The sequence below is a fragment of the Alligator mississippiensis genome, chromosome 4 (assembly GCF_030867095.1).
Source record: "Alligator mississippiensis isolate rAllMis1 chromosome 4, rAllMis1, whole genome shotgun sequence".
In the NCBI taxonomy this organism is placed as follows: domain Eukaryota; kingdom Metazoa; phylum Chordata; order Crocodylia; family Alligatoridae; genus Alligator; species Alligator mississippiensis.
In genome coordinates this window covers 160216913-160238288 of record NC_081827.1, presented here as the reverse complement: position 1 = coordinate 160238288, position 21376 = coordinate 160216913, and the positions used below count along the sequence as shown (strand labels likewise).

The 21376-nt window shown below is 44.9% G+C and overlaps 2 protein-coding genes across 2 annotated transcripts; both read right to left on the bottom strand.

Moving 5' to 3' along the window:
- Positions 1-300: 300 nt before the first annotated feature.
- RDM1 (RAD52 motif containing 1) lies at positions 301-10741 on the bottom strand. Its single transcript, XM_006274781.4, has 7 exons — positions 10611-10741; positions 8427-8606; positions 6920-7042; positions 5882-6044; positions 4658-4756; positions 3479-3567; positions 301-1369 (listed from the first exon to the last, which is right to left on the bottom strand). Exons 1-7 carry the CDS (start codon positions 10692-10694, stop codon positions 1280-1282), a joined length of 828 nt encoding a protein of 275 aa, XP_006274843.1. The 5' UTR covers positions 10695-10741; the 3' UTR covers positions 301-1279.
- A 2992-nt stretch (positions 10742-13733) lies between these two features.
- Positions 13734-19551, bottom strand: LOC102576793 (somatotropin). The gene is made up of 5 exons (XM_014601337.2): positions 19512-19551; positions 18464-18627; positions 17877-17993; positions 15862-16023; positions 13734-13958 (listed from the first exon to the last, which is right to left on the bottom strand). Exons 1-5 carry the CDS (start codon positions 19549-19551, stop codon positions 13758-13760), a joined length of 684 nt encoding a protein of 227 aa, XP_014456823.1. The 3' UTR covers positions 13734-13757.
- Positions 19552-21376: the final 1825 nt, after the last annotated feature.

Below are 21376 nucleotides of genomic sequence, written 5' to 3'. Positions count from 1 at the left end.
GTTAGGATTAAGTTTCTTCTCCATTATTTCTCTAGCTCCTTAAATCCTGAATGTGGCGAGATATGCATTCCACACTTCAAATACATTTTTAAGACTGCTCTGAACCTCCTTCAATTTTTCAACAGCTTTTTTCAAGTGTGGTTGTCAAAGGTATCTGACAGAGGGTTTACAATGAACGTGTGATTCTAGGCTTTTGGAGTACTTGCAACAACATTGAACAAAGGCTAATTTATGTCACATGGGAAGCCTCACTGTGCAATTTAACACAAAACTTATGCTTTCTAAATAAAAAAAACAATCTTTGTTGTACATTATTAGAATGTTAGGTTTATTAGAAGAGGGAACGACCACAAAGAAATAGTTTTTACATTGCAACTGCCTGGTTTGAGAGATTGGTTTAGGGTTGGGAGTATTTTGTTACGCCATGTTTGTTTTAATGGGATTTTTCTTTTTGGGTAAGTAAATTCTGCAACTATTTCGTTTAGCAGGGCATCCAGTATTTGCTGAAAATTGTAGCTAAGCCATGCAGTCAATAAATCTGAGAAGGATCACGTCTTTTATTTTTCAGTAAGTGCTATGAAAATCTGTAATGTTGTCTAAATAATAATGTTGCATCTTGGCTGAGTTGGACATAGAGTTGACCCTGGAAGTTGGCAGCGAGATGTTTGTCTTCCCCAAGAGCAACATACATTTGTCTGCCATTATTTCAACAATATATTTATTGCCCATTACCACCAGTGGAAATTCAGATAAAAAAAATAAAGCATTGCATACATGTGGTATGTGCTCTTCCAGAGCTTTATACTTACATTCCTGAGCAGAAATCTGGAATAGTACAACAGAGGTTGGCAACTTGTGGGCTGGATCCAGCCTACAAAGTGATTGGATCCAACTTGTGGCAGCATGGGAGATCAGTGGCACACAGCTTGGTCCAGGGCATACTATTTCTTGGCCTTGCACCATGCTGCTGATCCTCTCCACAGTGCAACCCTCTGCCTATAGGCACTGCTGTAAGGCACTGTTTACAGTCACCACTGAATTAAGCCCTTCCCACTGCTGCTGGGGACAGGAAACAGTGGTTCATGGCAAAGATAGCAACAGGCGGGTGGGACATAGTTGAGGGGAGTGGTGGTCTGTGGTGGTTGTAGGGAGTAGCAGCCCATGATGAAGGTTGGGTTTTAAGTAGCTAGTCTGCCACTTTAAAAAGTTGCCAACACCTGCTCTAAACTTTCCAGAATATTCATAAAGATGGAGCTGCATTGATTAATTGGCATCTCCCTTAGAGTATGTGTGCTTCATCTAAACTGAGATCACACGCAAATTCTTCATCCTCTTCATGGTTAAAATGTTCCAAGGACAAGTCATTGACCTGAGAAGACATGTCAAAGAGTCAATTGGTTATCCTGGCCCATATTTTACTTTCTTAATCATATCCTGGATATACAAAATATGGTAAATTATTTTAAATATATAGAAGAAAAAAACTGCTCTAGCCTGTAACTGTATCAGTGCAGGAACTTGTTTATTTGTACATTATGACAACAATCAACTCCACTGGTCTGGGTAGGTAGTACTGCTGTTCATTTCTGAGACTGACTACATCCATAAGCTGTACTGTGATAGGTAAAGCTAACCGCACTCTGTCATGCATTAGCAGGTGCATCACAAGCAAATCTAAGGAGGTGATACTTCCCCTCTATGCGGCATTGGTGAGGCCGCACCTGGAGTACTGCATCCAGTTTTGGGCACCACATTTCAAGAGGGATGTGGATAAGTTTGAGAGGGTCCAGAGGAGGGCCACTTGTACGGTTAAGGGCCTGCAGGTAAGGTCCTAAGAGGAGAGACTGAGGGACCTTGATCTCTTCAGCCTCTGCAAGACAAGACTGGGAGGTGATCTTGTGGTTGTCTATAAATTCATGGGGGGGGTGGAGGTGGCGGGAAGGGAGGGAAGAGGGGGCAGCAAGGAATAGGAGATATTCTGTTTACCAGAGTGCCCCTTGGGGTAACTAGAAACAATGGCCACAAACTGACAGATAGCAGATTTAGATTAGATATCAGGAAGAACTTATTTATGGTAAGGGTGACCAGAATATGAAACGGGCTCCCGAGGGAGGTGGTGCTCTCCCCAACCTTGGAGGTCTTTAAGAGGAGACTGGACAAGCACCTGGCTGGGCTCATCTGACCTCAGCGCTCTTTCCTGCTCACGGCAGGGGGTGGGACTCTACTGAGGTCCCTTCCAGCCCTAAAAATCTATGAAAACAAAGATGCTCTCAACAAAATCTCTCTTGTTCCAAATTACCTATTTGTCACTTGTCAGTTATCTTTATTAACTGACTTACTGGCCTTAGTGATATACGTCTTCTTGTGCGAGTGACAATTTGTTGGTTTAAATCCTGCACCATTGCTAAAAGAACAAGATGTCTAATGGGAGAGAGGGGGAAAAGGTGGTTTCGTGATTAAATACATAACTGGGAGAGATTCTGTTCCTGTCTTTACCACCAACTTTTTTATGACCTTAAAGTCAACTTAAAAACTGTGAACTTAAGAACAATTAGGAAAAGAAAAAACAAGAATCTACAAAGCACAAGAAATATTTTCTTTCCTTAACGAACTGATAAAACAAAAAACAAGATAATTCTGCAGCAGCAGGCTCTATAAATACATTAGTCAGCTCACACATAACCCCCCCCACATTTGAATGCTGTCATTATGAAAGGAGAATGTCTGCCTCTGTGACTCAAAATCAGCAAGTGGTCTAATGTATCAGGAGTATGCTGTGCAATACTTAAACATGTTGTGAGATAAACACTTATCAACAGATCTCATGCCTTGCAAAGAATAACACTGCCCTGAGAGCAGCTTTCCTTACCAAGGATGTTCAAAATGAGCAAGGTGACTCAATCCTTATCAAGGGCAAGACAAATACAAAATTGTGGGTTTAAAAATCCAGCTGTTTGAGTCCAAGGATAGAAAAAAAGTCAGGATTTATTTTTAACTTTTTTTTTTTTTTAAACTTTCAAACTTATAAAACTCACAAGTAATTAAGGAGGTTTCAGTCAATCTTTTACAAGTAGCCACCTTTTTGCATTTTGAATGAAAAGACTTTATTGATCTGAACTAGAGTTTTCAATCCAATGTAATCTTACAGGACTTGAGGGTCTGAGCTCTGTTACGTTATATTTCTGAGGATCCTGACAATATGGTTGAGAACAAGTCCTTTAATTCCATCTCTCCCATGCTGCCTGTACTATTTAAAATAAACACATAAAGATATCCAAAGCAAATGAAGTTTTAAAATCTCAGCATACTGTAATGCTAGGCACTGACTGCCTGTTAAATCACGCACAACCGCATTGTAGGACTTGGCAACAGCATAAAATGAAAATGACAAAGGCTTAGGAGTAAGAAATGCACCAGGAAGATCTATCTGGCATTTATAAAAAAATACTTCATAAAGCAAAACAGCCTTCCTGTTTACCTGAATAAGTCCCTTCAGCTCTTCTTCTGTTAAAGAGTCAATGGATTCCTCTTGGCCAGAAGTATACTCCACAGCCACCTTGCCATTCTCTGAAACAAATATGCAATGCGAAAACGAGGAAGGTTAATACTGACATTAATACTCCATGCAATGAATGTATGGTGCTTCCAGACTCTCTGTATTATTCTATTTCATAACTGCATGAAGAGCAAAGTGTTTAGGTCAAATGGAATGATTATGATGGAGTTGGTAGTAATGTTATTATTTTCACAATTGTCCAGGGAGACATGAGGTTTATAATTCATCCCTGTATGACCTTGAGCAAGTTGCTTACAGCACAGATTTAAACATTGATTCAAAAGACTAAATTTCCCTCTGAAAAAAATGTATCCACAGTCTCTCTGGCCCAGACTTTTAAAGATATTTAGAAACCTAAACATGGAAGCAGATGTGTAAGCGCATTTGAAAAATATCTCACTAGCTGCCCAAGTACATCTTCAGACACGTTGTTATGTTTAAAACAACAAGAGGCATCTATGAACCTATGATGGGAACCTCAAGAGCTTTGAGAACTAGAGAGCAGGTATCAGCAACTTCTATCTAAACAAGGAGCAAGGTTTTGCAATTGCAACTATAAAAGAAGCTCAAGAGATTAAGAGCCCTGGGTAACAAATGGTACAATATTGAATAAAATAGTCATGCACAGACCAGACACAACAGCAATTTAACCAGCAAAAAAACCCTCACACACCAGAATGTGAGTGAGTCAACATTGCTATTAGAACCTTTTCTTGTTCCATTCTTTTGTATGTTCAAATTTACAATTTTAACAATGCATTAGTATCAACTGTTGCTCTTTAGAGATTTCATGTTTTTCAACATTTGGCTGCTTCAGTTTCTCCATTTATACACAAAACCTATTTTTTTTCTTTAAAACAGACAACATATTTTCTTTTCAATCGACTAGCCTGAATGATTGGACAATTTGGTTCCAACTTTGTGTGCACAAACACAAATTTAACTTGGGGCTGAGACCAAACAAGGAAATATTCAACTTTATGCAATGGTTGAGAGAATAATTTATAACACAAGTTGATACCCACTAACGTAACAGCTGAAACAGAAATGTACTTGGACAAAACCCCCCGATATTTTGTAAACATATGAAAAAGGGCTCACCTAAAACAATGAGAAGTAACTTCTGAAATGCACTAGACAAAGCTTTCCCAACTGCAAGTTTCTGAACTCTTCCTGTTTTCGTGACAAACTCGAGAGAATCTAAAACCAGCAAAGTAGTGTATTAGTTTAAAAGATTACAGACTACGCACCTGCAAGTAAAATAGACACATAATACAATCAAGAGTTACCTGCACAATTACATTCAAACTGGGTTAGCAGAAGGAATGATCCTGCCTTTCGCAGGGGACTGGACTAAATGATCTTCTAAAGTCCTCTCCAGCCCTACTTTCTGATGACCATATGAGCACATGCACGCTTTTAAAAGCACCTGGTGCTGCGTCACATGCATTTGTATAAACGGTGAAATGCATGTCAGTGCTAAGAAAATGGGGGTGATGCACTTTTGAACTAAAACACATGGAAGGTATTTTAGTTTCAAAGTGCACCGCCACCATTCTCTTAGCCCTAACGCATATTTCATCGTTTATACAAATGTATGCTGGGCATGTCAGTTCACATGCTTTGCAGACTTGATTAATCGAGTCTGCTCCGACGTGCTGGATTTCCGGCATGTTGGAGCACATAAACATACATGTATAAATGCCCTATCATCTCTTCTGCTAACCCAATGGTTTCAAACTCTTCCACCCCCATGGGCTGAGTGAATGGCAGGACCAATATGCCTGCTGGCTCTGGAACTTGAAGCTACGTCATCTGGTCCAGGTACTGGAATTTGATGGCAGCAGTCTTAATTACTATAGCTCCCAGAGCTGCAGCAGCCATGGCTCTGCCCACCACCAAATTTCTGGCCCCTTGGGCCAGATGACATGGCTGTGTGCTACAGACCTAGCCCACAGGGCTCTCCATTGGTCCAGAAATTTGGCAACAGGACAAGCATCAGCAGCCTTAATGGCTGTAGCTCTGGGAGAAATAAGAAACAAGAGACATGCGTGAAGAAAAACAGGGAGGAGAGAGTGGGGCAGAAAAGCAGGGAGGGAAAAAGAAAGTGGCAGCAGTCTCATAATCATGATACCATGCTGTCTTTGCTAGGAATATGTAGTTATGCAAGAGGGTTGCTGAGATAGCCACAATGGAGACTCCTGAATTAATTAAAAAAAAAAATTCAAATAACCTTGCAGAATCTGAATGCCTTTACAATTACAGCAGAGAAGCCAAAGTAAATGATTACTGCTAACAGTGACCAAACTGCATATGAAAACCTACCTTGGCTGTTTTCTAACTGAGCTTCAGCCAGACCAATTCCTCTGGTACAAATCCCATGGTTGGGCAGCGTTACTTCTAAAGCACACAAGTATTTCAGGCATTGCCTTTGAGACAACCCTCCCAGCTCCTCATACTCTTCATCAAAGCCAGAAATATTTTGCAGCTGTTAGGATAGGAGTTTACAGATTGTTACAAACGGAACTTGATGCAATTTTTGGCATGTTTATCAACACTTAGAAAGTCCTCAGCCATCTTTGTGATGGGTACAGTAGTGATGGAGAAGGTAACTGTGGAGTGTGTTGGGCTAAGGAGCGGTTCTTTTATAAAGAGGTGTTATGATCAATGTTAAAATGCACAACAGACAGTGCAACAGAATTCTCTTTCTACAGTAATCAGTTGTTCAGAGAGCTGGAAAGAGATATGGAGCATAGGAAAGTGGTTTGCTCTGCAGAAGAGATGTGGTTTATAAAGTGAGACATGGTGAGGATCAGTATAAGTGAGGAAAAAGAAGAGATTCAGAGATTTTTAAGGATGATCATTATCACTATTATCACAATTCCAGCGCAGGGGCTCCTGCAGTGGAGGAAATAATTCTTCCCTACAGTGGGAGTAAGTATTATCAAGCTAAGTGACCTGTGTGGAACCTGAACAAGGGTGTCCACCCTCTTTATGTTATTTCAAAATGATCCTGTGATCACCATCTCTGTCTACCAGGTTAGCAATATCAGAGTTGTCTTTGACTTTCCATGTCACATCCAGCCTGTCACTAAATCTTTGTGCTTCATCCTTCAAAGCAGTCTGAAAGTCTGATGCCCATGTGTTCTGTGGCAGAAACCAAACTTTGCATTGACAGCAATCTCCTCCTCTTTGGCTTTCCCAAAATCATATAACACTTAGGTATTTTGTCCAAAATGCAACTGCTGAGGTTATTTTTACAGCTTGACGATCACTATCCTATTCTGAATCTACCAAGATCAAGAACAAAGGACACAAACAGGAGAAAGGGGAGAACCAAAGAATGCAAGAAGGGCTTCTTACCGTAATAATCCTACTGGACCAGCCATTAAAGCCAAGGTAGTAATTGGCCAATTCCTGGCACTTGTGGCTACTCAGAGCAAAAACTTGTTGCTGAAATACTCTCTGTTTGGTGCAAATGCAAACCTGTCCAGAGGAGAAGAGCCTGAGGTGAGACTGACTTTGTAAGCAGGGAACAGTAAGTATTCACTTGAGGAAATGCCTTTCAGGTTCCAAATAACCAAGGTCTGTAAGAATCCAGTATCCCATTGCAAAAATAGCGCTGGTGACTCCGGGACTAAAAAGCTCATGATATTTCTCTCCGTGTCCCTCATTCACTGAGGGCAATGGTGATCTGGAAAGTGGCTTATTAGCTAAGGTTCCAGGAGACAGAGGTCCACGGTGCTCCACTTGGAGAAAGCAATGGCTCCAGGTGGGGAGGAAGTGATACCTGTTTAACAAATGCTCAAGTATCCTGGCAGGAAACCCTCTAGAACAGTGGCGCTCAACCTTCTTTCCTGGGAGACCAGATAGGCAGTGCCTGGTCTGCCTGTGGGCCAGATCTCACTTGTAGTCTCGATCTGACTGTCAGGGCGAGTGCAGCAGGCACTATCTGGCAGCACAGAGGGGGATGGGGGCAGCCCAACCTTGCCTAGGGATGGCAGCATGGCCTGGCTTCAACCTAATCTTCGGGGGGGGGGGGGGGGGGGAAAACAATGACGGAACTGGTATTGACCCAGTCCCAACCCAGGTCTGATTCAACCAGGGGGGAAGACAGTGTGGCCTAGCCCCAATCCAAACAGAGGGAGGAAGCAGGTACAGCCTGGCTCCAACTAGCTGTGCAGGGCTTGGGATTTGGGAATTTAGCCACATAAATCGCCACCACTGCCAAATTTTTTTGGCCCACAGGGAACCCCAAGGCGCAGTTGCAATGGCTCTGCAGGCTGCCTTTGACCCATGGGCTAGAGGCTGAGCACCTTTGCTCTAGAAAGCAGAAATGTATTTAATGAGATTTCTGCAAGGTCAGCAAAATTCTGAATAAGGTCAATAAGGTTCAAGGGTTGAAGGTCTGGGACTCTTACCCTCAAACAGCGATGCCACCATAGTCACTCCCGTATCCTTATACCAGCACCACTATAGAGGCATATATGGCCCTGTGCTTCCCAGACCTTTTGGACAGAGATTCTATACGTGGTGCAAAATGGTCTTGACTTAGAATATAGTAAAATCCTATGGTGCGTTTTGCTTTTTATCTTACAGACTTAATATGAAGGAACCATGTGGGTATGATGGGGGCCAAATAACAGTGTTTCTTAAATTAACACAAATTCACAAGGGATAGAAATGTATATACACTACTCTGCTGGCTGGTCTCTAAACATGGATCATAGAAGGGAGGAGGTTAAGGGTACATGGTGAGAGAGAATTGAATACTGCCCCCGCCCCTCCAAACCCTTAATGAGCTACTATCCCATTCTTAATCACTGCATAGCCCATAACTGAAAAATACAGGTTGTTTCACTTTAATTACCTTTAAGGGAGATTTCTGAAATAATCTTTGCTTGTTGCATGCCTGTTGGGCTCTGCTGGCATCTCTGGCTGAATAGAACTTGACAATGGCATAACACCCAGGCTGTGCTATAGCAGCGTTTTTGTGGACCCGAACAGAGTAGAGCAGCCCAAATTCAGAAAACGCTGCATACAAAGAATGCTGAGAGAAAGAGAAAAAGAAACACAAGCCCTTTGAAAAATGAAATTTCATGCTCTGAAGACTGAGCTGCAGCTATGAGGAACTATCACTGGGGTCCACCACAGAAGCCCCAATCATATAAAAAGATAGGGAGGACTCTGCAATAAATTCCTGAGTAGTTAGCATGATGCATCTACCTAAACCAAATGCTTGAGCTATTATTTCTCGCTCTATTCACAGGAATTGCCTAATTAAAAAGGCCTCAAATCCACCTATTCCAATATTCCATCTCCAACAGCTCCCAGCATCAGTTGTCTCAGAGGGAAGGATGAGAAACTCCATAGAAGCAATGTGAGATAATCTGCCCCTGAGGAGGCTTCACCCTAGTCCCAAAGAGTCAGATTAGTTTAATCCCTAAAACATGAGGCTTTCTAATCCTTGTACCTAGCATTAACTAAGTTAACTCAGGGTATTCTTGTTATCCTTAGAAAAATCCAAATCCCTTTTGAATTTTGCTATATTCTTGCCTTAGATGACATTATTATTCATGTCAAGTTCTACCTAACTCTGTGAATAAGTTTTATAGACATTTTTGGGCCTCCCTATGGAACTGAATACTTCTCAATGTGAGCAGCATGTCAAAATGTATCCCATGTTGATTAGAAAGCTCTCTGCAGAGAACAGAGTACTACACCAGATAATGAGGATATTATGTGATCTACTGTTACAGAGAGCAGTATAATCTGTGCCTCATGTGATACATGCAGCTCACTCAACCTAAATCCTGCATGTAATGCCCTCATTTTTGCAGCATGGCAGTGCTGAAGTCTGAGATGCATGATTGTGCCTGTGGCAGGTACAAATACATTAACCCCCCCCCAAACTAGAGCATGCCCCTGAATTACACAGGCTTACTTCCAAAGCTTCTGCAATCTACCTCATCACCCACAACATTAGCATCCTCCTTCATGGAGGCTATGATCCATAATGTCAAAAATCTGATTTTTTTTCTTTGTACCCATGGACATAAAACTCTCCTGTAGACCTCCCCCTCTTCTTTCTTGATTGCTGCAACCTCCTCTGAAATCTCCCCAGTAACCACATTGCTTCTTTTATGACATCTAGAAAGGCTCCTTGCCTCTTACTCTGACTATAAGTTTCCCCCTTTCATCTTTTTCCTTCACTCCTCCCATTCTCACACACATCAGATTCAACTTCCAGAGTCACCTTGAAGGCTCTCCACAACCCCTGCCATTTCCAAACCTGTTTCTTTCTTATGTTTGCACTGTTCCACAAACATGCTACCCATTTGCCTGTTTGTCCCACAAACCTCTCCGTGCTCTTTTTCTGGGATATCCCATAAGCACAGAACGTGCTTCCCCAATATCCTTCACTCCCACTTCCACTGTGACACTTTCAAGAGCAGCCAGCTAATAAGGGCTGGGGAGTGGAGCAGCTGGGCACATTTAGCAGTGGTATCCAAACTATTTGGGCCACCAGACAACCATTAACCCTCGTCATTTCATTGCAAAGTAACAGGCATGCTTATCATCAAACTTAATGGGTTCACAGATCAGTTGGGAAAGCAGGGCTACGGGGTATTAAAAAAAATATTTCCAAATGATTGAGAGCCATCACCACAGTGGCTGTATTTCCATTCCCCACACACTGTTCTTTTGAAAGGTTAGGGAAAAACGCACTCAGCAGAGAGGCTTCTCTATGGAAAAACTTCTTTACTGTCCAAGTCCCCAAGGCCTGGAGCAGACTCCCCCAGAAGTGGTGCAGGCACCTACTCTGGACTCTTTAAAGAAGCATTTGGATGCTTATCTTGCTGGGATCCATCGACCCTGGCAGACTGCCTGCCCCTGGGGCAGGGGGCTGGACCGGATGATCTCCAGAGGTCCCTTCCAGCCCTAATGTCTATGAAAGCTATGGTGTAAGGGCAGGCAGCGGCTGGGACTAGGGGGGGCCTTCTCTGTAAGGGCAGCAGGGGCTCGGGCAAGCCAGCGGAGGAGCCGGTCTCACCTCGGCCACGGCCGGCTCCGGCCCGCACAGCAGCAGCGTCTTGCTGCTCTCAGCAGGAACCCGGAAGTCTAGCACCTCCGCCATGGCCCGGCGCCGGCTCCTCCGCGGGGCGGGGCGGGATCGGCATCGCCCCGCCCCCTGCTTGGCGTCACCCCCTTAGAGCCGCCCCGCCCCCTGCTGACGTCACCCCCTCGGAGCCGCCCCGCCCACACGAGCAGGAGCTAGCAGCCCGGAGGGGCTGGAGCGTGAGGCGGTCTCCCAGCATCGCACCTCAGCACCCGCGTCCCCTCCTCTTCTTCCCCCTTCTGAGTCCGGAGTTCTGCCCCACCACGAGTGTAAGCACCTGCCCGGCAGGCTTGCAGCCCTTCTCCCGTCTAGCTCTGAAGAGGGCCTCACATGGCTTATTGTAATCTTCCTCATCCCTTCTCAACTCCTCATCCCCGGGTGTCTGTTAAGGATCGTCTTTTTCATAGCCTTGGCAAGGTTCTTTGGGTAGGTGCAACATCTTCTATGAGACCAACTGAGTGCTTGGAACAAAGGTGTTTTGCAGGCTTTCAGGCACAAGCGCCCTTTTTGAGGCACAGGGAGTCTGCTGGGCTGAGATCCCCAAAGGAATAAAAGAGATCATTGGTGACGCAACGGCAGCTTGGCAGCACACCTCCTGCAAAACAGACGCTGCTGGTGGCACCTGTGGGTAGTTGTCACTTGCCACCCCCCCCTCCCAACACTGCTGGCAGCATCTGCAGGTGGTCACTGACCACCAGTCGGTACTCACCCCTGCCACCACCACCACGGCCACCTGCGGGACCTCCCCGCTCACCGCCACCACAGCCCCACCACTGTTGCCGCGGCCTGCTGGTGGTCACCTGGCCCCCCAGGTAGGTAGGGGAGAGCACCTCCTCGCTTGGAAGCCCATTCCAAATTTTGGCCACTCTTGCTGTGAAGAAGTTTTTTCCTGAGATCTAGTCCAAATCTGCTCTGTCAGTTTATGACCATTGCTCCTTGTTACTCCAAGAGGTGCCCTGGCGAATAGAGTATCTCCAATCCCTTGTTGTGTCCCCCTAATGAATTTGTAGGCGGCCACAACAAGATCACCCCTCAGCCTTCTCTTGTGGAGGCCGAAGAGGTCCAGGTCCCTCAGTCTCTTCTCATAAGGCTTGTCCTGTAAGCCCCTAACCCTGTCCTTTTAATAGTCTTGATGTTCTACCAATCAGGCTAGCCCAAAAATTCTTTAATTGCAAGCATTCGGGCACAAACACCCTTCATCAGGCATCAGAGAAAAGATTGTAAAAGTTCTCCTGGGTATAAATGAAAGTTCATATTTCATAGGATTTCACAGAGGAGTCAATAGATGGAAAATACCCTCTGGGCAGTAGTTCTTAGCTGGCAAGGAGTCTCAGCTCTCCTGTGAGGCTGTGAGGATACAAATTACTTTAGACAAAGGCAGGAGCAGGATCTCAGGTTTCAGGTGGTCCAAGTTGTTTCCTGCTTTGAAAAATATGAAGATTTCATTGCAAAAATGAAATCTGCCCATACATCCCAGGGACTGAGCACAGGGCACACTCACAACAGTGTTGTCTTCTAATCTGGCATTCCTCAACCTTGTGGGTCGTGACCCAAAAGTGAGTCGCAAGAATATAGTGCTATGGCAAGGAAGTTTGGCACCGAGGGCAAAGCCTGCAGTGGCAGCCCGCCCTTGCCCCAATCTGTGGGGTAGCTCTCCCCATGCTTGCCCGGGAGAGCATGCAGTGGCAGAAGCTGCCCTCCCCCTGTCCCCGCGCCCCCACCAAACAAGCCCTTTGCAGCTCTGTCCCATGCCCCACCCCAGCTGGGCAGCACCTGTTGGCACCCCTTCGCTTCGGCGCCCAGAGTGATTGCCCTGCTTGCCCCCTGCCTTGCTACAGCACTGCAAGAATATATGAAAGGGTCACAAACAAACTTTAAAAATGGATAAATAAACTTTAAAAATGGATTCTCCTTTACAGAAAAACATGGGAAACCACAGCTTTTCCCTGTAGGCTGCAGAGTTCCAGCCTGCAAGAGACTGCTTGCCTCTCCCCACCCCCTGCATGCCCCACATGCTGGGGGTGGTGGGCAGTGGGTCCAGAGTGAGGGGCACTGGGTCTTGACTGGCCATCAAATGGGTCCTGGTACAAAAAAAGGTTGGGAACCACTGTTCTAACCCTCAGGCCCTGGTCTGCTCCCTCCTCTTGCATCCTGGCTTGTTCCATGCTGTTAGAGAGACACTCTCACTTCCCTAGCCACCTGCCTGGCTTGTCAAGTCACGACTGTGACTTGCAGTGTGCAAATGAGGGATTTTTTTGGTTACGACTGACCTGACAAATGTGTACCCCCTCACACACACACATACACACACACTTCAGACTGACTCAGGACTCAGAATGACTTTGGGGGTTGTTTTTTCCTTTGCCAAAAATGACTTCATTTGAGAACAAGTGAAATGCTTCAGTCAACCTGAAAGAAAGTGGTTTGTCTCCTTCTGTCTTTTTCCCTGACTTTTTTTTCAAATCAACTTTAAGCAAAGCTCTAAACTAGAGGCCTTTTGAAACAAAAAAGCAAAATGTCTCATTTAAAATAATACTCAAATCAAAATGCCTAGGCTTTAAAAAAAATGGCCCAAATATTTGTGGACTCAACTAATTTCTAGCACCCTGAAACTGCATTTTTGGTGAATAATTTATCTGTCTGGAAGACTTCACCCCGGTGATGTCTTTCTACATCAACAGCCCCTACACCAACTGGAAACATGAGCATTGTTGTTTGCGGTGGGGTGACTAGTGCCTCGGAGCAGTGGTTTCATGGTGATCTGGTGGACTATGCTTAATTAGCTGACTGCTCTACAAGGCATCACAGTACGTGAGTTTATTTAACAGTGAAAACACCAAAGACAATGTTGGGCTTGTAGCTTGTTTATTCTATGTAGGCAAAAATATTTTTTTTTTTACAAAGACTGGAGAACATTATTATGCAGTCCCCCTGGACACCACAGCTATGAAAGACAACTTGTTTGCTCACAATATCATGAGCCTCTGTTTTTTTTCTGAATGAAGGCATGACAGAGGCATAAGCATGCTAAACTCACCATGCATTTGTGTACAGGACTAAAAGAAGAAATAATTTCTTCTATCAAATACTGCAGTTGCTCTCACCAAAGCGTCGACACTTTATCACCTTCAGGTAGGTCTCCACCTTGTGAAGGTCTTTCTTGAAGCAGGACAAGAGACCATAGTTTTTTAACAAGGCATCTTCATTTCGGAGATTTATGTCAAATTTCTCATACGTGGGTTTGAGGATTTGAGGACCCCGATGGCTTCCATCTTCCAACTCCTGTAAAGACAGGCCAGCCTAAATGAGAAGAAATGGCTCTGGGGAAGGCACATCAAAACCCTTCAGGCCTGGGACCATGGAAATGATTGCCAAGGCAGAAGCACAGGTGAGTGAAACCCACTGCCCAGCCCCTGCACTCCCAAAGAAGGGCTTTCACAGAGAGATAAAACCAGAGGCAGCATTCAGACAGAGAAGGAGTGGGTTTAGCAAATCTGTGTGGGTGCCCTTGGGAGTTTCCACCGGCAGATGAGATGGAGTGTGCTGGTGAGAGGAGCTGCTATCAAATCCAGGCTGGCACATCAGGTAGAAGAACAAGACAGGCAGCTAAGGGAGAGGAGCAGAGGGTAGCAGGTAGTTCTAGGGTAAGCTGGGTTTTGAGGTGACTGGGGCAGAGGAGATCAGGTGGGAATGGGAGATGGGGGGTAGAACAGCAGATGATCCTGGGAGTAGGTGGGCTATAGAGAGATAGGATATACATCTAGTTTATGTATGCATATTCCACCCTATCCAGGAGGCTCAGAGTTTTTTATATAAGTGGCCTTATACAAATGTTACTCACTGTGCACAGGATGGGAACTTCTATTTCTGGATTCCCTGTAGACCCTTACCTACTGCTCCCTCTATTCCTGCTCCTTTCCATTGCCTCACCCTGTTTGCTTTTTTTAAGCTGAAAGCACTTATGTTTAAAATCAGTGGTTCCCAACCTTTTCTAGACTGTGACCCCATGCTACTGCAGAAAATATTCCAGGACCCTTCTCCTATGTAGCATTTAATAAGGTCTTTGCCACCTTCCTGATGTTGGATGCATTTTAGAATACAGACACACACATTTTTAAATGCAAGTTGAGCAAGTTATATGTATGAAAATATGGTGGCACAGTGGTTTAAGCACAGCATCTTGCTTGCTATGATTCCAGAGGCATGACTTTGAGCCCTGCTCCAGACTAGAGCTAAAGTCTCTAGCCAACCTAGCTGTAAACAGGCATCTGGTAATTTAGGATAGGGAGTGAAAGACAGCTGACATGATGCTAGCTCCCTCATCACTCCCTTGTGTGCCCTTAGCTATACAAGCTGACTTGTCTTAACCATGGCTGACTGAGAGACAGCAAGGCTCTGGCAGATCTTTGACTTTTTGCATTATCTAGGGACACTGATCTATGTATATACTCATAAACAATAAGCTATTGTCTGCAAGTATGTAGCTGAATGGAGCACTGGGGTGGGAGACAATGGTAAGAGGTCAATGTGCCTATGTTGGACATATATGGGATGGGGACTGGCTGTGGATCTCAGGAACAGAGCTGGTCAAAATGCTGGATTAAGGCGATTGTGGAACCGGTGAAATAATCTCTACTCTGCTAAAAAACTTTGCACTTCCAACAGAGAAAGTTTTAACTAATGATAAAACATTCTGAATTTTGAGCAAAAATCTCTCCAGGCTACAAGACTCCTGGTGCTTCCCCTTGGAAAGCCTTATGTACCAACTGAAACACCATGGAAAACTTCTTGTTCCATATAACACCTTGTACTTTTCTCATCAGCAAAGTATCAGAATGCTTTCCCATAATTTATTGAGCAATAGAACTAACTTCTATTACATATTTATTCTTTCATTCTTCACCCAAGTGTATTTCACCCAAGTGTATAAGTGTGTGCGGTGGTGTTTTGTTGCCGTATTTTTAAAATAATAATATATAATTCACACACCAATTCTTATTGGTTCATGCTAGAGGTAAAAAAATGCATGCCTTGCACTTGTAGAGAGAGTTTGTAAGGTTTTGATGGCTCCTAGCTCCTGTGGAAGGAAATTCCACCATCTGAGAATGACCCCAATAAAAGCTTTGTCTCCTGGTATCCAGGAAAGCCATGTTGTTCTATACCTGTGTTACATGTTGCAACTCACCCTCATCAAAGCCTGAATACCTTCTTCTAAATCCCTCAGTTTCTCGTAGACTCTGTCTGAGGTGCCAAAAACAAGGCTGTTGGTGAACACCCTGCTAAGGAATTGTACCGGGTTTAACCAGGACTGGATAAGAACCAGAGAAAATCGAAGAAGCTCCATGTCCTGAAATAAAAAAAAAAGAATTGGGGTCATCAATCAGGATAGGTTTAGATTGGATATCAGGAAAAACTTATCTCCAGTACATTTTAATAACCCTTGCAGCAGCAGGACACTAGCTACTGTTGTCCCTCTGCTTGACCTATGGCCGGTTTGGGTGTGGTTGCGTTATAGGGTTGACGGTAGTTTAAGGGTGCTGTTACAGGCTACCTTTAAACCATTCTAAATGTGTCAAACGTTAGGCGCTGTTAAAGTTCGAACAGTTTCAGAGCTATCATAGGGTAAGGCTTAATGCCTGAACAACTCTGACTTGCTGCTAGAGGGCATGGCCAGCATGGGCATGGCCAGGAGTCAGGACTTTATCCCTCCTTTGGGAGCAGAGACCCAAGCGCGGTGAGAGCATGAAGCCTGGGAAAGCAGGCGCACTGGGCCTCGTGGTTTCCCTGCCTGAAGGCTTCACTCTTAGTGCAGTCACTGGGGGGTTAACTGTGGCAACAGCATGGACCCTGAAGAAGTATGCCTCTCCATGCTCTCACCATGCTCCACACTAGGTAGCCCTTTCCCTTCTATCCCCAGGAGTGTGGAAACTGGGGAGGGGAGCTGTGCCTCCCCATCAAATTCTCCTGGCTGAGAGAGCTGGCTGGATGTGGGATAAAGGCTTAGCCCTCTCAGGGGAAGACTGTCTGCTTGGCCCCTAGCCTGAATTGGGTCTCCTAGGATCCTTGGAACCAGCAGCATGGCGCTAGGATCATGGGTTGGGGTCATACCCAGTGGGGGCAGATGCTGGTGTTAGTTTAGGCCAGTACCACCCGCTGGGCAGCATTGCTTGGGAGGGTGGAAAGTCTATCAGGGGTAGAGGGGCTGGTAACTGTGTGCAAGAGGACTGCAGATAGGTTGCTTTATCTCCATGGAGTAGACCAGGATTTGCCAACTGGGGGTACCCTGGGGGTACTTGGGAAGGCCACCACCCCATGCCACCACCTCCCAGGAGCAGGGCCGGAGGGGAGGAGGGGGAAGGGCAGTGGCACCCCTCTGCAGGCCACAAAGGCGCCAGCCAGCTGGTTGGAAGGGGGGATGGGGAGGGAGATTGCACGTGGCCACCACCACCCACCCCCCTGCGCTGCTGCCACTCCACATCTGGTGGTGGGGGGGTACACTTACTAAAAAAGTTTGAAAACCCCTGGAGTAGACTAACAATGCCCTAGCTCAAGCTAGGTAAAATGGTTCAAAGATCACCCTTGCCTGCCATGGCATAACTTTAAGATGCTTAGAGGATACTTAGCACAGCTTAAGACCCTTTAATGTGTAGATGCTCCCATTTCAAATGCCTTTAGAATGCTTAAAGGTTGCCTGTAACACCACCCTTAGTAATAGGTTAGGCTAGGATTTGTATGAGATTGTTTGGATAGGGATGAGCCTCCTCTGGCAGGGGCTGGACTAGGTGACCTATAAAGGTCCCTTCCAACCCTGTTTTTCTATGATTCTATGATTACTCTTCTGGGAGGATACCTGATATAACTCACGCTCTGAAAAGTCCACAGGACAAAAAATGAGCACAAGGGGTCAAGTGTGTGTATTTCTTCGTTTGATCATCTATCAGAAAGTCAGGAGCCTCTCCCTTGACACAAGGCAGAGCACTGCATTTAGGATGGTCTTCAGTGGAGAGTGCCTTTGAAGACTTCCTTCAGTGGTTCAGCTTGTGCCTCCAGATGTCTCCCCTTCAGGTACCAAACTGCTTAGAGCACACGAGGTGATGTATGCCTCAAGGATCTACCTTAACAATCACTGGACATGATAAACCTACATGATGTAACAGAAGCATCAGAAGCAGCTCTTCTTGCTGCCTTGTGGTAACTTACTGATTTCTGCTGGGCATCGTCTTTTCCTGTGGGAGCAGGGATGGTTTCTGAATAACAAAATGCCGACTGGGAATTTTTGTTGGAATGCCTCTGTTCCTCCGGAATATAGGAACGTTCCTGGAAAAATATGCCAAACACACTGAGAACTGCTGTTTCCAGAGCAATATTTCTAGGGCCTAAACACGTTCCTATTCCAGCCTGCTTGAGTCCCTGAAAAACTGCCAACACAAAAGGGGAACGGGTCTTCCTCCTCCTTGGGGCATTTTGGTGAACTTGTCTCAGGGTGAAGAGGATGATATATTAGAAAAAGTACACCAGTTAATGGTTTTCCAAAGACTTGAGCAGGGAGGAAAAGGATTACATTTAGGTGGCCAAGATGACTGTGTTGCCTAATAGTGGAATACCGGTGAGCTTTTACTATTAAGTAGGTAGCAAAATGAAATAAAATGGCTGGCAGGTGGGAAATACAGTATAGCCTTTGATGAGCAGAGCATTTGTGGCTCACTTTGTTACTAAAGCTAAAGATCTTCCTCTGGCTAAGCCTGAGCTAAGGTCTAAGGCATAACACAAGTATTTGTGCTACTTACAAACTCTTTGTAGGTTTCTGCAGCCAGGAGGTGAAGGTGCTGGGCTCTCAGGACAGCATTTGCAAACAGATTGGAGAGGGGCATGGCAGGGAAGGTTGCTGCCTGTTTAGGCCACTGCAGCCCCAAGATGATTGCAACAAAGAAGAGAGGAGAAAACCATGACCCTGCAAAAAAGGGAGGTGGCATCAGTAACCCTCAGGCTGTGGCCTAATTGTTCTCAGGGACCAAAAAGCTACAGTAAATCCCCTTCCATCCTCCTCCATCTTTCCAGTAGGAGACCTTGGACCACATTCTGCTAGAGAAGTAGCATATGGGCAGCTAAAGACTGATTCCTAGGGGTATTTTTACACGTGCTCCGTTGGGGAGGGGTGCTTTCATTAGAGAGTTGCTCTAATGAAAGCACCTAGAACATCCTATGTATCAGCGTCCTCGTGCTTCAAAATGGCGGTGGGGGCGCTTTATCTAAAGCTCATTGAACGAGCTTTAGTTAAAGTACCCGTGCCACCATTTTCAAACACAGGGATGCTGATACACAAGGCATAGAGGCTGGCTGGAGTGCGCTAATTAGCATGCTTCAGCAGACAGTTTAATCAAGTCTGCTCCGATGTTAAAGCAGCCTCCTGGCATGTCTACAGGCACCCTGGATTTTAAGACCAGAAAAAGACCATTATGAGCATCTAATCTGACTCACGCAAAGCCCAGGCCAGACTATTTCACTCGGGGTTCCTGCATCAAGCCCAGAACTGGTGGAGCTAGAGAAGACATTTCTTAAATTAAAACATTCAGTCTTGACATAAAGACTAACAGGAGGGAGAGCTGACCCGCTCCCTAAGTGAATTGCTCCATTGGCTAATTAAATTATGCACCAGTTTGAATTTGTCTGGCTTCAGCTTCCAACCTTGGATCTTGTTCTACTTTTGAAGGCTAGATTAAAGAGTCAACTGCTATCAAAAAATCTGAACCTCAAGTTGGTATTAATAAATAGTGACCATGTCACCTCCTAACTGCTTCTCGGATAAACTAAACAAAGTGAGCTTCTTTCATCTACCTGTGACAGGAAGGATTTTCAGACCTAGAATCACCCCCATAGCTCTTTTCTGAGCTCTAGTCTGCACAATCATTGTACTTACCAAGACTTAAACAATATGACAAGCAACATGCAGGTAAAGGGCCAAAGGGACAGATCTTGCTGTTTCTATACCTTCTTAAGATTCTCACATGCATATTCTACCTCTGCTCTCTTTCTCTGACTTGTTCTGACTGCTGTGCACATTCTCTTCCACAGTTGCTGACCTGAAGTGCCCTCTTCTTTCACCAGAAATCACCAGGCTATCTTCAAAGGGCACAGAGCATCATTGTCCCTAATTTACACATGGAAAATTGAAGTTTTGGGAGACGAACACTAACATTTTGACAGGTAGAAGCCAAATGCAAGGCACTTTAGAGATGGTGAATGCACACAGCTCCCACTGAAATCAATGGGCACACTCAACATCTCTGAAATCCACGCTGCCTGAATGTGGATTTACAGAAACTAACTCAAGACAAGGAGATCTGAAAATATTGATCTTCACCTCTGTGCTCCGGTCTCCATCCACAGGATAGAAAACAGGATGAAGATGCTTACCCAGCTTCCAAGAGGGTCCGTGAGGTTTGGTTTATATTCATGCAATGCTTTAAAAAAATATAAACTTCTCTATAATGATAATAGGTGGAAGCAGCAATTTGGATGTGTACTCAATTCCCTGATCAGGAATCACAATATACTCACAGGGTCCAGTGGAGATATATTCCCATACATACAGCCAAATAAATACTTACTTCTTCTTCCCTGTAGGTGCCGAAATAAAACTGATCTCTACCCCCCCCCCCCCCCCCCGACTGCCCAATGCAAGCAAAAGCAATGTGTAAGAGCCAAAGGAGTAATAGAGCAGCATCATGCTCTGGGCAGCTTCAGCACATGGGGCAATACTGGCTGCTGTGCTATTGGCAGTGGCTTTTTTTGCACCTTCCCCACAAAGATAGTATATGGGGCTTTGGTCCCAGCTAGATATCCTCAGTTATACTACTGGTAGGACTGGCATTTTGTGGGCCATGGCAGAAAAGGAGAAGTGATACTAGTGAATGGGCCTGGGTGTGAATAAGTGGTTATGACAGCACTTATGGTGCTGGGGTTATAGATGCACAGTAGAGATTGTTTGTGATGTGGATTTTGGGTACTGTGTGCAGGGTGAAAGATGGGTGATACCAGAGAGTGATGATGCGAGCCGTGGGTGCAGGGAGGAGGTAAAGGGTGCTAAGGGTTTCAATGCTTGGTGCTGCAGGCAGGTGAGGGATACTGGAATTGTAGGTGCAGGGGGAGGTGCATGTGCCAGCAGGTGGTGTTGGGGTTTATAGCTCTATTTTGGTTCTTTCTGGTCATCGTTTCAGACCAGTGTTTAGAACTATTTTTTAGTCCAAGCATAATTTGTACTGCTTCTACTGGAGTATTTCTCTGTCCTGGCAAATCATGCAGACTGTCTAACCTTAGCTTAGCTGTCACCCCATTGACTACACTATCTTTCTTGATATTTTTCTTTCACTGAATATTTCTTATTCACTAATTCCACAAAACCTAATGGCAGTCTCTTATTTGTCCCTTTCCCACCAAAGCCAGAGATGCCCTTTGAGTCTCATGTACTCCTGACAGTAGGAGCAGTTCTTGGTTGAAGAGAGCCCAATGTAACCTAGTGGATTTAACTACCTCTCCTCCCACTATGTCCAGTATTTTCTCCTTTAGGCTTCTCATCAACTAGAAAACAGCTAACACAAAGGGAGAATACAGCTAATGGTAACTGGTACAAGGAAAAATCCTAGTGAAGACAAGGCAAGGTTAGTATTGGCACTTGTTAGTATTGATTTAACCTAACACAA